Genomic DNA, 16,134 nt, shown 5'->3' on the forward strand with positions numbered 1-16,134 from the left:
CAGTGGATTTCTCCCCACAGCTGCTGGGGTGATCCAGCCTTTGCTGAGGACTGGTATGGAAATCTGCACTGGATCAAGGAGGTTTCCCAGCATTAACCTTGCTGATCAGGGAAAAGCTTTGGAAGTGGGCCCCAAGAGTTTTCTACTTGACTCCACTGATGTTCCCAGTTAGCTGAAGCACCCGGCTCCACTCACTTGCACAGACTCAGAACACTCTGTGGCTATTGAACCAGCATTTTCCAAGAGTGATAAAAATACCCAAACCAGCTCCTTTTCTGTGGGGATGAATCTGCTCGGCGCTGGAGATGCTTGTTAGCATCACAAACAACTGCAGGAAAGCATGGCCCCAGTTGCCCTCACATCTCCATAGGTCTTTCTTTGCATAAACAGGCATTTTTGCTGAGGTCTTAAAAATACCATCTTGCTCTGAAAAAATTGCATAAATTCTGCACAATGGCCATACATGTAGCTGTAGAAGGACTCAGCGCAGGCCTGCCACTTGTCACAGCCACCTCGCCTCTGCCACTGAAACTACACTTTGAGTTTCTACCTGTCTTAACACAAAACCCATCTTTGCTGCAAACATGGAAAAGCAGAGCATTCCCTCCTGCATTTCATGCCTTACACATTTTGGACAGAAAGAGCCAGGTCGGTTGCACCACCTTTTCTTTGTGCCTGTGCTATGGTAAAATAACTGTGCAACTTAAAGTGACGCCAACAAAACCTCTGGGGATTCTGAGATCAGTAAAGACCCAATGAGGCAGCTTGCAACATGGAAACTGCTCACATTCACACCAAACAACGTCAGACTTCCAAACCCAACAAAATAACTGTCTGAGGGGTCAAAGAGACAGGGATGACACAGACAAACACTTGCATTGAGGTACAACATGGAAAAAGAGCCCTTAACACACAACCTCATCTCTGAAGGCAGGACCTGCACCACTCGCAGGGCTCAGCGCACAGCCAGAAAACACTGGATTATTTTTAATGCGCTTGGAATAAACTTGTGCTCACAGGGGGGCCTGGCATGAGGGGCCCAGTACCGTGAAAGCCCCACGTGAGTTCTGTGGGGAGATGTAAGTAGCACATAGTGGAATATAAGCTTTATAGAGTCCGTGGGAGATGCAGGTGCCTCCACCAGCCGGGCCTGCCATCCCGGCCACAGGATGTTATGTCCCCACTGCAGGGTGCGATGTCCCCACCGTGTGCCTGGGGCTACAGCTCACTCTGGCTGTGTGTACACGAGGCCCAAGCCCCCCTGACACCCGGGCAGGACCTGGTGACCCCGCAGACCCCCCCAATGGCCATTACCTGCTGAGCCCATACTCTGGCGGCGGCTGGTAGCGCACGAGGGCCAGCTCTGCCCGGGCAGGCTGGGGGGCGGCAGCGTAGGCAGCCTTGAGGACATCTTGTGAGGATTGCTCGCCGTAGAAGAGCCCGTGCTCCTGCGCCTTGCTGCCTGGGGCTGCTGCCTTGCCTTTGTAGGGGTACTCGGGAGGCGGGCCCCGTGGGTCTGCGGCCTTGCTGGGTTGTGGGGCTGCCTTGAAACCCTTCCCACCTCCTGGGGCTGGGGGGTGCTGCTTGGCCCCGTTCCTCTCCAGCGAGAGCTGCATGATCCTCTCGCTCAGCGACCGGACGTGGCCCTGCTTCAGCTCCTTCAGCGCCTCATCCTTATGCGCCTGCCCGCTGTTGGCCCGGTTCACCGTAGGCCTCCCCTCCGTCCTGGACTTTTGGCTGGAGGAGCCATAAAAACCCGGCGTGGCGGCAGTGGCTGGTGGTGCGGGCTGGCCACGGAAAAACTGGGACTGAGCCTTGGCCTCCTCGTAGGTGGGGAGCTCCTCGGTGCTGTGCGGGGGCTGCGGGGCCCGAGGCTGCTTCTCCATGGCAGCACCGTCCCCCTGGTGCTCCTGCCCCTGTGGTTCCTGCCGCCCTGACGGCTGGACCATTGGCAGGTCTTCGGGAGCAAGGTTTTCTGCGGAAGAGAGAGTGCTGGCAGTGCTGTTGGAGGGGCCGGCGCTGCCCGTCGCCTGGTGCTGGATGGCCAGCAGGTTCATGTTCTCGCTGGGGTTGCCATACCTCAGCCGCTCCTGGATCAGGCGCTGCAGGACGGTGCCGGCTGCCACCTCCTCCGCCCCTCGCATCTCCGCCTCTGGCACACGGCGGAAGCTGGGCGGGCGCAGGGTGCAGAGGGTCTCCTCAGCTGGCCAGGGAGAGAAAGGCACCCATTAGCTCAGCTGTCCAGGAGCTCGAATTCCCCCTGCTGTTTCTTCCCTTCCTACATCCCACAACAGTGACCCCGTGCCCAGGATGCACGCCCATGGGCAGTGTTCTGCCAGGATTCCCCTGGCAGTACAGGCTGGAAGCTCACGAAGGAGGTAGAACACTGCTCCCTGCTCATCCTCCACCCCTGCACCCTTATTCTGTCTGGCAGTGACCCCTAGGAACACATTCCAGTCCCCTCCCTGGCCTTCCCCTCCATAATATTCCATGCGTCCAGTGCCCACAGCTCTGAACCTGCCTCTAAGTCAAAAAGGGACATTCCATGTCACAGGGAAATTTGGTATTTTCTAACATGGTTAGGTTAGGATAGGATAGGATAGGATAGGATCCTACAATGGCTATCTCATCCCACTGCTTGGCCAATTCAGAGCATCACAATAAGATAAAGCATTTTATTAAGGGCCTTGTCCAAATGCCTCTTTAAACACTGACAGGCTTGGAGCATTGACCACCTCTCTAGGAAGCCTGGTTCAGTGTTTGACCTCTCCCTGGAGATGGCTTGCACAACTTACAGAGGCAGCCTGCAGGGCAACACTAACTGCTGCATTTTTGATGGCCAAAGGTGTAAGGGAAATGTGTGCCATGACAAAATAAAATATAAGATGTGTCACAGAAAAACTGTGAAATGGAACTGAAAATGAAATGGTCCTAAAGGTCAGGGAATAATCTGTGCTCTGGCATCTTCCTCTAAAACGGCAATTTCCCTTCTGGATGAAAACACTATTTCTAAGGGAGTCAATAATAGCTGTTGTGATTTTACAAGGAAGATATTATGGTTATAGATGTAATGCCAGCATTTAAAAAAAAAGCACAGACAGATTAGCTACACAACCCTAACACAGGCTACCGAAGTTATTTAGAGTCAATGGCACCATGTTTGCACTATATATGCAGTGGAGCTTGCTTGGAGCTAAGCATCTAGAAGCATTTGGACAAAGCTCTCAGGCACATGGTGTGATTCTTGGGCTGTCCTGCACAGGGCCAGGAGTTGGACTTCATAATCTCAAAGGGTCTCTTTCAACTCAGCATATTCTGCGATTTAACCATGGCTGAGACCCCTGGAGCCCTCCTTCCATCCCAAAAGTGCTGTAAGATGTGTATCTGAACACTGTCTGAACTCAGAGGAATGTTTCTGAAAGACTCCAGTGCAGACAAAAGTGAGAAGAGTCTTCCAATTGTCCCTAGGCAAGAAGGAGGTGCTTTCTGCAGTTTGGTTTCTTGAGGTCACTCTTGGCAACTTTCTCTCTCCGGCTTTTCCCAATGTTCAGAGGAGTTTGTCAGGACTTACATATGTTTCCTGACATTTGAAAGCAGTTTAAAAGCAAGCTTTCTCTTGAGGTCTGGTCATTTCCCTGAGGTTTCACCAGTTACTACACATGCTGTGGGATAACTTATATACAACCCAGATGCCAGAGGGAAAGAAAAGCTTTTGACTCTTAACAATGATAAGAGGTCATTTCCGCTAGCATTTCTGTGGCAAAGCCTTAAAGATGATGGTGTGGCTCAAGAGAGAGAGAAGATTCCCAGGCTGTTTCATTCCACACCTGCCCTAGCAGATACACCTCTCCTGCTTTCCCTGAAACAATGTTATCTGCCTGCCAGCCTCACTCACTGGGGTTGCAGTCTGCCCACCAGCTCTCAGAGAGTCTGTCAGCTCCTGGGGATGGTGTTTGAGGCAGGAAGATGCACAGACACACAGTGCATTTCCATCTACCTGTGTGCTCAACAGCCAAGTATCCAGCTGCTTTAAATGTCCCTGCAGTTACAGCAAACTCTTGCTGCCTTGTTCATGTTATCACAGCACACAGAAGCCTCATCACACTGGACATTTTCACAGACAAGCAATAATGTCTCCCTAACACACCAGAAAGCATACAGTCTAGGTTGTTAGACAATGCCTGAGAAAAGCCTGAGGAAAGGGGATAAAGCCAACATCACACAGTCCAGGCAGTTCTTTATAATACATCAGGATTTCCACTTCCATGCTAGTCATGTTATCATCCTTTTATCTGGGAGGTGTTCTTTAAACTGCCTATTATTGAAGTCCAGAAGGATTGACCACAGTGAACTTTCCACAGTGTCTATGGTCTTGCTCCATCAGCAAAAGAGCCATGGAAATTGGTCCAGCTGTGCACTGAAAAGCAACCATGTCCTGAAAACACTAGCAGAAATGATGCACCCTCCACAAATACAGGTGACAAGTGATGGTGGGTCATAATACACAAGTCAAAGGTAACTTTGACTCTATGAAGAATGAAAAGCTGGCCCTCAACTCTCTAAATATTACTTGTAAATGGTTTAAACTGCTCAATTTATACTTCGGGAAAAACCTGGAAGAAAAGGCAGCGCTTTCATACAGAAGTGTGGCCATGCACTTACCAGCTTTTTCTTTGGCACTGATCACTTCAGCTGTTAGTGGGGACACTTCATGCCTGCCAGCAAACAACTGGTGATCCTGGTAGAGAAAGCCAGAGTCTTCCAGTACCTGGACTGGGCTGGTAGGCTTGTAACAAACAGATGTGGAGCCTGTAAGAAAGAAGAACGGAATACCAGTAAAGAAACGGCATGAATGACAAAATGTGAAGCCATGACTTATAACAGTAGTCCAAAAAAAAGTCTTGAGCATGGCTAGGTGCTGAGAAGCCCTTCTGAGGCCAGTGAGCAAACCAACTCTTCAGTCTGCACTTCCCAAATAATACAAGGGAACAAGAGGCAAAACACCAAGTCACCAGTGTTGTTTCATGCATTGACCCAGCCTGGCCTACAAGATGCTCAGTCCAGGTACAAAGAAAGTTTTGTAGGAGCTAACAGTGAAAAGTCACAAGCTCACAAATCAAGGCATAGCCCCAAGACATGAAATCAACAGAGCCATAGTAAAACTGAACAAGGGAGTGGGTAAAAAGAAGGAAAGGTGAGGACACGGCCACACATTAAATAGGACTATAGTCTGGAAAAGGTCTTACCACAAAATCTGCTCATGAGTAATAGTTCAGCAATACAGAAAATTGCTGAGACAGAAAATACAACCAGTGCTATCAAGGGAGAGAGTTTATAAATCACTTTGTCCAGATGTTCTTAATACGGCAAGGAGCGGATGTAGCTGGAGGGCCATGGGAATTTGTGCTGCAGACCAACTGCACAGGAGCTGCATCCCCCAGCATCCCACAGACACTGATGGCTGCACTGCACTGGTTTTGGCTAGGACAGAGTTAATTTTCTTCTCAGTAGCTACTGCGGGGTTATGTTTTGGATTTGTGCTGGAAACATTGTTGATAATACAGGGATGTTTTAGTCTCTGCCGAGCAGCACTTACAGGGCATTAAGGCCTTTTCTGCTTGCAACTTGGCAAACAAGGCTCATCCTAAATCTGTTCTCAGGGGTGCTTGTTCTAACAAACTGATACAAAACGCATCACAGCAGTGTTAAGCCAGGAACGACATTGGCTTGACCCTATATTTCAAGCCACAAATGACATTGGCATAATCCTACAATTCAAGGAAGACACAGACTGTACAGGGTACAATGGAGGGCTGCAAAATTATTAGTGGGCTGTAGAACTTGTTCTGAGAGGAAAGGCTGAAGGAATTTGGTCCTTTTTCCCCAGAGAAGAGAAGGCTGTGAGGGACCTCTCAGTACAGTCTTGCAGCTTTTAAAGGGGGGCTACAGAGAGGAAAAAGGGTCTCTTTTCACAAGGAGCTACAGTGAGAAGGGGCAGCAAGCACAAGTTGCACTAAGAGATGTTTCATCTTGACATAAGGATGAAACTTTTTACAGTGCAAACAATCACTCACTGAACAACCTCCCCAGGGATGTGGCATCCTCCCCATCACTGGAGGTTTTCAGTATGCGATTAGACACTGTCCTAGATAATCTCATCTACATTGTCTCCTTCCCTCAAAAGGTTAGACCAGATGATCTGTGAGATCCCTTCCAACCTGGATTGTTCTATGCCTTTGTGATTTTTACTTTCTCATTTTTCTGAGAATTTACTAATTTTGTAAAGAGAGGCTTCTTGAGATTCAAACTTTGGAAATGAGCATCTTCTGGCTGCAAGTACCCTGGCACAACAGGCACACAGCAGGCTCACTCTCCACTCACCCCACTAGCTGTCACAGGTTTTAGGCTAAGGGAATGGTCATCAACCTCCAGCCACTGCCCAGGACTTGCTTGAGCAGGAGGCAGACTGCTCAAAATGGCATTGGTGATGCATCTGGCCATCCCTGTGGGGCAGGAAGCCCACAAGAACAGGGATCCACAGCACCCCACTCTGCAGGAAAAACAGCCATCCATGAATGACCTGGATTTATTAATCCTGACTCCTTGGTTTGTGCTCAGCTAACTGCATGCTTCCTGCATATATTACACAGGTCATCACCAGCCCCATGCAACTGCATGGAGCAAGGCAGCAGGGGGATGACAAGGGGGGGGGTAGGATCCAGCCTGTCATTTCTACAGGCACGAAGATACTATTTTCTTCTGTGCCAAGAGGAGAGGAAATAGGCATTTCTGCAAAATGTTAATGAATTCATCACTTTACCATTCATATTATGCATGAATGTGTATGGCAGTTATCTATATTTAGAAAGCAAGAGGGAAAGATTGCTTGCTTGAGTAGATCTAAGCCATATATGCACGTGAAAACAAGCATAGGAGACTGGTCTGTAAATTGTGCTGATGCTGACACAGACCCAAGAAAAATCTCAAGTACACTAATTTCCAAAATTATTGGCCTATTCTGGTAGAGAATAGGATTAAAAACACCCTTCGTTGCTCCTCCACACACACAGTCCTGCCTTGGAATTTGGAATCCTGTATGCAACCAGTGCACTTCAAACCCAAGCTTGTTCTATGAATAAAAAGTAGATTGGGGTGAAGCAAAGAAAACCTGCACACCCAAAGAAGAAGACAAGCAGCTTCAAGCATTACAGGCAACATGGGCAGCCAGCAGATACTGGCTTGGCCCCACCACTCACCAAAGAGAATTCAAAAGAAATAAACTGTTAGTAAAATTGCATTTCGAGTCTGTAGGCACCCTTGGGTCATGGTTTCAAATTTTACAAGATGGAGAACAAAGACATGTTTTTTTCTTTAACAGGAGCAGAAATTCTCACCTAACAACTTGTCCCTGGTTGTTGTGGCAGAGCAATACTCTACTAAAATCAGGACTGGTAAATGCCAGCATCTGCCAAACTGCTCAGTTTCTGATCTCCGTTAATCACAGTCAAAATCAAGTAGCCCCAATCCAGGCAGAAACTACTGGACTGTGCTGTAGCCATGTTGATGTTTTATCATCATAAAATGATGTCATGATGTTTTATGATATTAAAAATGATGTAACAATATTTAATGTTCATTCACAGTAGGTTTTAATAAAATGTCAGCTGTAACTGACACAGAAAATCAGTTTCTGTGTAACACAGAAAACAGCTGCCAATAGATCAGTGCTTGGCACACAGCCACAATCCAGATCATGGGCAATAAGGCACTACTTGAAAGCTTAGTGGAACCTCACAAGCCATTTGGAGCAAGGCACAAGTCGCATTTCTTTCTCCACTTGCTGTCACGGGACCCTTCCAAATCCCAGCTCTCCTCTCTGCAGGGAAAGGCTTTATTACATCCAGCTCTGACATGGTGCAAGGCACCCATCCAATGGTTAGGGACTTGCTCCTTTCCTAGACCTCTTCATTCCTCTACAGTGGTCACCAAAAGAGCAATTTTCATCCCAATGATGATTCCTAGTGCCAGAGCAGTGGTGCCCAGCAGCCAGGAGTTAAGAAGCCAGTTGAGAGCAACATAGAATGGAGATCATCACCCTGCCAGGGGCACGTCCCTGGGGAATGGCTTTTTACCCATATCTAGCCCAAACAAGCCACAAACCACAGCTGCTGCAGCTGCTGCCCCATGTTTTGTGACAGCCACTGCCAAGAAGAACTGACCTCATCATGCCTGTAGGTGCCTGCAGGCAGCTGCCAGCTGTGCTGTGCCCTCTGCTCTCACCCTCTCAAAGCCAGGCCAGTCCCCTCAGCCCCAGGATGCCAGGATGCAACCCAGTCCACAGACATCATGCCTTCAATTGCCATGTATCTAGTGTCTCTTACAGCCATCTCTATAAGACAAGAGCATATTTCTGGCCCAGTTCAGTCCTTGCAAAATTGGGCAGCTGCTCCAGACCTTCATTTCTGCATCTCTACCAACTCTCCTACATCTAAGGGACTGCCTGACACCAATTCATTTGTTTTCCTTTATTTTTAGATAAGCATGCATTCCACTGTACAGAAGCAGATGTATTATCCTGGAGGTTACTGCACAGCAGTGCAATTCATTTGTAGATTCAGAACTATTCAAATGAATCAGTTGCTAAGATTAACACCAGACAGTCAGCCAGGACCCAGAGACAGTGGAGCAACACTTAAATATTTCCTGTTTCTGATGTGGCTTCAGTCTGGTTTTGAAAAGGATCTAAAGCAAACCACATAGGAAGCTCATTGCTGGGACATGAGAGGAAAGCCATGTTTTTAAAGCAGTAAGAGCATCCCCAAGAAACAAATTTACAAAAACAGTCAGAGAAGATGGTTTTCTTACAGCCAAACTGTACTACTACTCTCGTCTTCAGCAAAACACCGGAAGATGCCAGTTGTGAAAACACAGCTTGCTGTTATTTAGAGGCAGAGCCTCAAGGCAGAGCCCAGGTAATGAGTTTCTGCATCACACCCACTGGCCACCCAGGTAACATAATGTGGCTGCCTGCAGCACAGCCCATGCTGCTGGCATGTATGACTCCTCTTCTACCACCCAAAAGCCACCCAGCCAAACAAAACCACAGAGCTGACTTTCAAAAATTTCTCTTTCAATCTGTACTCTACTGACCGAATGGTTCAAAGGAGACTGAAGTGTTTCAAATATGATCCTAAGCAATCATCTGAAATTAAAAAGTAAGGAGGCTTTACACTCTCCTATAAACCTGCAACAGTATGTAAGGGAAGTCAAGAAATGACAGGAGAAAAATTACATCATTTCCAAGACCACATCTGTCCTTCTGTATCACAGCTGTGCCAAAAAGGAGGATAAATACCTTATTCGACATTTAAAATATTTTCCCTGCCCTGCCGCTGCATAAAAATTTCAGGTCAAAAAGGTAGAGAATAATTTAAGGGAAATAACAATAGAACAGTAAAGCACTCCATGGTCCAGGAGGCTGCACAAAGGCTGTGCCATGAATTGCCCAGGGTGCACCAATCAGTCCCCACAGTGGGTCACAGGGACCCTCTGCAAGGCTGGACACCCCTCCATGTGCATCCTGGCCCGTGACCCGTGAACCCTACTTCTCCCCTAAGCATTAGCCCAGTCTTGAGAGCAGGGATTGCCATACCCCAGCCACACAGCCATGCCACTCTCCCAAAGCTGGGAGGAAGATTTGAGTTTCCTTTGGCACAGAAAAAAATAACTCGCGTGTCTCGCTTATTGGTTTAAGTGTAAAAATTGGACTCCTAACAATGTCACAAGGGATGATTTTGGTACCTCCAACAGCACTGGGATTCTTTTGCAGCCACAGCTCCAAGGAAGTGCAGGGTCTCAGGCAGCCACTGGTGATTGTTTCCCATCAGCAGCTCCCCAGTCAATGCACAAGTTTTCTAGGTCACTTCGGGGGTGGCTGACTCATCCTCACACCCCATAATTCTGCCTGGGAACCTCGCATCCACTGCCAGGGCTCCTGAGCCCTGCACGGACTGAACAAGCATCACTAGTATCATTTCCACGGGAGCAGAGCAATATCTTGCAGGACAAAAATCCAACATGCATAATGCACACCAGATGTGAGTGAGCAGCACCTCTCATTTCCCACATAAAAGCAAGAGAAGCTGCACCCCTGTGCCTGGCAGGATTATCAGACCGAGCTACGCCTCCGCAACTCACCGCTCTGGGGAAAGAGATCCTCATCCCAGTATCAGCTCCAGGACCCACGCTGTGCTATTCCCCTGCTCAAGAAGAGTTTCTGGAGTCACCCATTCTTGGTACTGTCATTTCACTCTCCAGAAAGTACATTGTCCAAGAAAGCACAAGCAAGACTAATGGGACTAGACAATGAAGCCAGCCAAACCCCGTCTCTCCCAAAGAATTGTGCTAACACGTCCAAATTTAACTGCCTACAAGGATGAACATTCTCCATGAAACTTCAGCCTCACATGCTTATTTTCATATATGCTTCCCTTCAGCAAAAACCAAAGCAGGGGAGAATAAAGCCTATGAGAGAAGCAAAGCAAATGTGCTTGGAAAGCAGCTCCCAAACCTGGCATGAGATCAGATGGATACAGGCAAGAGTGGAGCCAAGCCTGCCTCCCCGGGAGATCCCCTCGGATGCCCGCACTTCCCCGCCTTCCCGATGGAAATCAGGTGTGTGGCATGTAGGGGCAAACAGTGCCCATCACCACTCTTTCATCTCAGATGGTAACAGGTTTTATAATGCTAGAATAACACGCTAGTTTTTCCTCCCTGACCCAGGCACACCCCAGAAGACAGGCAGAATACAGGCAGAGTATTCTCATCACACCTCCAGGTGCCAAACATTACCTGGGCATTAACCTGATGAAGGAAAAGATGCATATTCCTTAGGAAGCTGTGCTAGGCTTTGCAAAAATATGTGCATTTTTAAGGTCTCTCCATATATAAGTGACACATTTGCCTTTGCAGCTATAACACTGAGTCTACAAATACATCCAGCCCAAATTTATTCGAAGAATTGAATCAATAATTGAAACTCTTGCTTTGATCAAAGTGCCAGTGGCACAATGACAGCTCATGTCAGCATCGCTGCTCTGAGATGAAAGGGTAAGTATTATTCAGAGCTGAAAGTAGAGGAAGAAACTCCCAGTAAAAGAATGAAATACAAAGGCTGACATGGAGCTTGCAAGTGAGACAACACTTCTGCTACAGCCACACAACTTGTCAGCCCAGCAACTGTCTGCAGACATTTTCACTACACTATAAATTCTGATTTCCAAGCAATAAAAAACCCTCCAAGATAAAAATGCATCACATAAATTCTTAGGTAAGGAAATCTTTTCCCACTGGGGGAAAAAAGCAAAATCATCAATCAGCTACAACTTACAGACAAGACACTTGTAGAGCAGGAGTTTAAGCCATGATAAATTTTGCTGTACTTACTGCCTTTAAAAATGATCACATTACAGAAAAGCACTGGCATGATCCGTGTCACTCCGATATTTAAGCCCTTCCATTAATTAACCAGAAGTGAAATAGGACCTAGGTCTGTGGATCATTCAGTTGTAGTTCCTTGTTACTTCAAGCAACTAAGTTATAAAATTCCCCTCTTGAACTGAATAAACAGCATCCTGAAGAAGAGGAATTTTTTTTCATCCCATTTGGAGGAGGTTTTGGGATCTCTCTTCCTCAGACACACACAAATATTCCTCTTGGTTCCCACTCACAGTCACAGACATTGCTCTTTATCCATCTATGTTGGTTTTTTTTGCCAGTGGTGTCCTTTAGGTTAAATAGCTTTCTCCCTGAGTCATTCCCACAAGCTTGCAGTGTACAAAGGAGCCTGGGATAAGGACAGAACAAAAATAGTACAAAGGCTGTACAGTACTCTCTAACTGAAAAGGCGGGCATTGAACTCTATCGTATGGATTTCTAGTGTTTCCATTTTTTTAACACAAGCAACAAACAATCCTACGGATCTACAGTTCTTCACTTGATCTGTGTGAAGAACTGCTCGTTCTTCACTAAGATAACCCTACACTAAGCAGTCTTTGCACAACTCTGAAGTGTCATAACTTAAAGCAAAAAGAAATTAAACCTTCTTCCCACCAGAATTTATATTACAATTATGATTCTTCCATTATTAAAACATTACATGCAATTTATATTCAGCCACTTTTAAAATGCAGAAATTTAATAAAGGTATTATACGTAAAAGTGCTAACAAGATAATTGCCTGTAGTTCTTGCTCCCAGATGGCTCAGCTCAGATTTAAAACAGGGAAAATCACAGCAACAGCCACTGGTGTGGAGCCATCATCATACCAAAGCCAGCTTCAAAATGTTGCTGGTCACAAGCAGGACACATCCCAGAGAATGGGACATGTCACTAGCAGGGACCTTCTGTCTGTCCCAGGTAGCCGTCACAGGGAGGAATTTCACTAAAAGCATTTAAAATCCTTAAATCATTCATTAAATGAAATTAACAATGTCATTATTTTCCAGCCTGAGACTTGATCATTGGAGTTACTGTTGTCTGAAGCACATTTATATTTGTGCTAACCAACATGGTCAGAGAAGATAATCCCAAGTCCTGCTCAATTATTTAACCCCATGCTACGTGTCCTTGAGATGGGGCATACCCCTGTAGATGACCCCTCTCCTCAGCTGGTGCTGCCTTGACACATGCTGGCTGCCATTGCCTGCTTTGCACAAACATGACATGCTACAACTTCAAGATATGGGACAGACATGCAGCAGGAAAACCACAGCCACACACCGTGGTGGGACACATCTGACCTGGACAAGGCCACTGGAAGCCAGCAAATGCTTCAAGACCTCCTGCTGCTAATGGGATACACCTGACTGTGTGGCCAAACTCTGCTCTCGCATGCACCAATCCAAACCTGGGGCAGTTTCACTCGCTTCTACAGATCCACCTGAAATTTACATCCACAGTAGCATCTCACCTACTCAAAGAGTAACTAAAATGACCAAAAATGGACACATACATTTCCTAAATGCAGCATTTGGACAGAAAACTTGCCCGAAGAATTTTTTTTTTAGAGGTAATGCTGTTCTTGTTACTATTATTTTCTACTTCCATCCATTTCTACTTCTGCCCTGAATGGAAGGCAGGCCGTTCCATTTAAAAATTCAGGACACAAATGAGGACCAGATTACATCTATCCCAAAGCTGCCAAAAAGCAATTGCTATATGAAGCCAAAAATCCTCCTGGGATTTTTCTCAAATCCACAAAATATTCCCGAGCACTAAACTTTCCACTGGGACTATTACATTAGCAGATAGTCTGTGTGTGAAAATCCAAGTATGCAGCTGTCCTCCTAATGGTTTCCAGGACAAGAAGGCTGCACAGGGCACACACTCCTGCCTTAGCACCAAATAACATTTATACCAGACCTGGCCTTCAAAGCAAGTTACATGCCTATCAGTGAGAAAAAAAGGCACCGTGGACTCTTTCCTGAAGGAAAGCTGCAATGGTCAGCAGTAACATCTCCGCATAATCCTGAAACCAGAAGAGTCTGGTTGCGCCTGACCCTCCCCAGGCTGCTGCTGGGACCCCTTCCAACCCCCTTAGGTGTGTCTCTGCAGGAGAAATGCAAAGCCTTTGGCTCTGTGCTGGCGTTTCTTCATAGAGGAGCTCTTGCAAGGAGCACCAGAGTTGTATGCACGCATCCATCCCTCCATCCAGGCACTGATGCGCAGAGGGCTTGGTCCAGATCGCTGTGGGAGGCCAGGACTTGGAAATTGCCCTCAGGCCTGTCACCAATCCTGCAGATATCTGGACTTAGGAGAGGCCACACATGCCTCTTTGGATTGAAGCTGCCCTCCTCCAGCAGCTGACTGCTTTCCAAAAGAAGAGGGAAAGCAAAGTTTCCCCTGCCAAACATTGACAGGGAGAAAAGGACATCAGGACAAATGAGAACGGACATGCAGGTGACAGCGGTGTCCCAGTGGCCCCACACAGCCTGGGGAAACTAGGAAGGCCAGCCCCAGCAGCACTGTGGGGCACATACCTCCCCCATTTAACAACCCAAAAACAGCCTCCCTGAATTCATTCCCTCACACCACTGCTCCAGTTGTGGCTGGGGATGAGGAAGGCTGGGCAGGTCCCAGACCCTCCATGCAGGGCCATGCCATGCACTCAGCACAGCCTCAGAGGGGGTTTTACTATAGGCTCTTGCCAACCCAATATTCCCTGCCCTCACCACTTGGACATTTTTCATAAGGTATTTATAGAATCCTTGGAAAAGCTTTTCTGGCCATTAGAAATGACTACATATATATACACATATATATGTATAGAAGTAAATATAAACACATGGTCTGTATTTTATTTATATACAATATATGCAGCCATATATGTCTATAGCTATGTAAATACATAAAAATACATAAACACACCTGCACATATATTTAGTATCTATATATATAGCTATATACATGCACACCTGTTAGCAGGAATGGCGCTGCCAGCTAGCTGTGCTCAGGAAAATTCACAGCACTCATGCTCACTGCCACTCTTCTCTCAGGGAGCTTTTAGGCTTATTTCTATACATAAAAAGGCATAACCTGAACTCAGTGGATGCACAAGAAGGGCCTTGCAGACCCTCAGCCACCAGATCCTTGTCTCTGGCGGCAGCTGCCCACAGCTCCCGGGATGCTCGCACAGCACCAGGAAAGAGAAAAAAAAACTCTTTCCATCGAAAGAGGAAAAAGCCCAACCAGCGACCTTCCTGTACTTAAAGCTATGAATCACAAAACCTGGCAGAAGGATTCGGGTTAAATTCACGTCGTGGGTTTTGGGTTTTTTTTTTTGCTTTCAATGCTGACTTTTTTTTTTTTTTAAACCAGAGTTTATCTTTGTTCCCTGCATGGGTAGGAAGGTTAAATATAAAAAAAGTTCCCTCTCACCATCCTCCTGCAACAACAACGTGAGAAAGCGCTCTCCCGGCGTGGGAGGCCCCTCCTGCGTGTCCCCTGCGGCCGGCGCTGCCGCCCCACGCACCCGCGGGACGGGACGGGACGGGGCCGGCGTCCCCGGTGGGTGCTCCGGGGCCGCTCCGAGTGACAGCCCGGCGCTGGGGACCGCGGGGACGCTGCGATCGCTGCTGCGGAAACGGCAGCGGCCGCTCCGAGCGCCGCTGGAAACATTGCCCGCGCTCCCGGCCGGCGCTTCGCTCTTCCCGGGAGCGCCGGGGCGGCGGACCCCGGCGTGTTCCTCCGTCAGAATATACTGCGGACACCCCACTCCCACCGGGGCTGTTTCGGGGCGCGCCCCGCGCTGCTCTGCCCTCCCGGAGCGGGGAAGATTCCCGGGGAGGACTCCGGGAGCGGAGGAGCGGGAGCAGCGGCGCCCGCCGGGCCGGCGGCTCGGGTCTGCCGGGGCGTCGGGCGGCTCAGCACGGCCCCGGCCCCGCTCCCGCACCGCCTGCGGGGCAGCCCGGGGCAGCAGCGGGGCGCGCCGGGTCCGGGAGCCGGCGGAAGGCTGCCCAGGCCTCCCCGCATCCTGCCGGGAAGACGGCGGGACACGGCAGCACTCACGGGTGGGCGTGAGAAGCGACATCCCGCCGCGGCACCCCCGCACACCCCGGCGCGGTCCCCCGCACACACGTGGACACGGGCACCCGCACCCCCATGCACGCACAGACAGACAGACACACGTGTGCGCGAACATGTACGCACGGACACGCAGCCGAGCGGGGACACACGGCCACCGTCTCCCTCCCCCGCCATTACCTCCGGCTCCGCGCCCCGCCGTCCCCGGCAGCACGGCTGCCATCCGCGCCGCTCCCCGCCGCCGCCGGGCGCGCTCCGCCGGCCGCCGCGGGCCGGGCCGGGGCGGGCACAGCCGGGGGCGGGGGCAGCCGACGGGGCGGGGCCGGGGCGGTCCAGGCACCTCCCGGCGTGGGGCGGCCGCTGCCCGCCCCTCTCGCCCCTCCTGCCGGGATGGGGGGAGGCACGTTCTGGGGAGCCTCGCTCCCCAGGTTGGAGGCTCGCAACCCAGGTTGGAGCCACTGAAGGCACCAGGGTACGCCCGGGGTGAGCCTGTGTGGCAGCACGGCTGCCCCGCCTCATGTCTGGGGATGCTCGGCATCTAAATCCCGACCT

At 49.1% G+C, this 16,134-nt stretch overlaps 1 protein-coding gene across 1 annotated transcript in view; it reads right to left on the reverse strand.

The window, feature by feature from the left end:
• AMOTL1 (angiomotin like 1) overlaps positions 1-15,891 on the reverse strand; it is a 54,576-nt gene extending 38,685 nt beyond the window's left edge. Inside the window, exons 1-3 of the mRNA XM_077173976.1 lie at positions 15,763-15,891; positions 4,663-4,809; positions 1,315-2,203 (exon numbers count right to left, since the gene is read on the reverse strand). Coding sequence (XP_077030091.1) covers positions 1,315-2,203; positions 4,663-4,809; positions 15,763-15,805 — 1,079 coding nt within the window. The 5' untranslated portion in view covers positions 15,806-15,891. The remainder of the gene's footprint in view (positions 1-1,314; positions 2,204-4,662; positions 4,810-15,762) is intronic.
• Positions 15,892-16,134: the final 243 nt, after the last annotated feature.

The sequence above is a fragment of the Agelaius phoeniceus genome, chromosome 2 (assembly GCF_051311805.1).
Source record: "Agelaius phoeniceus isolate bAgePho1 chromosome 2, bAgePho1.hap1, whole genome shotgun sequence".
In the NCBI taxonomy this organism is placed as follows: domain Eukaryota; kingdom Metazoa; phylum Chordata; class Aves; order Passeriformes; family Icteridae; genus Agelaius; species Agelaius phoeniceus.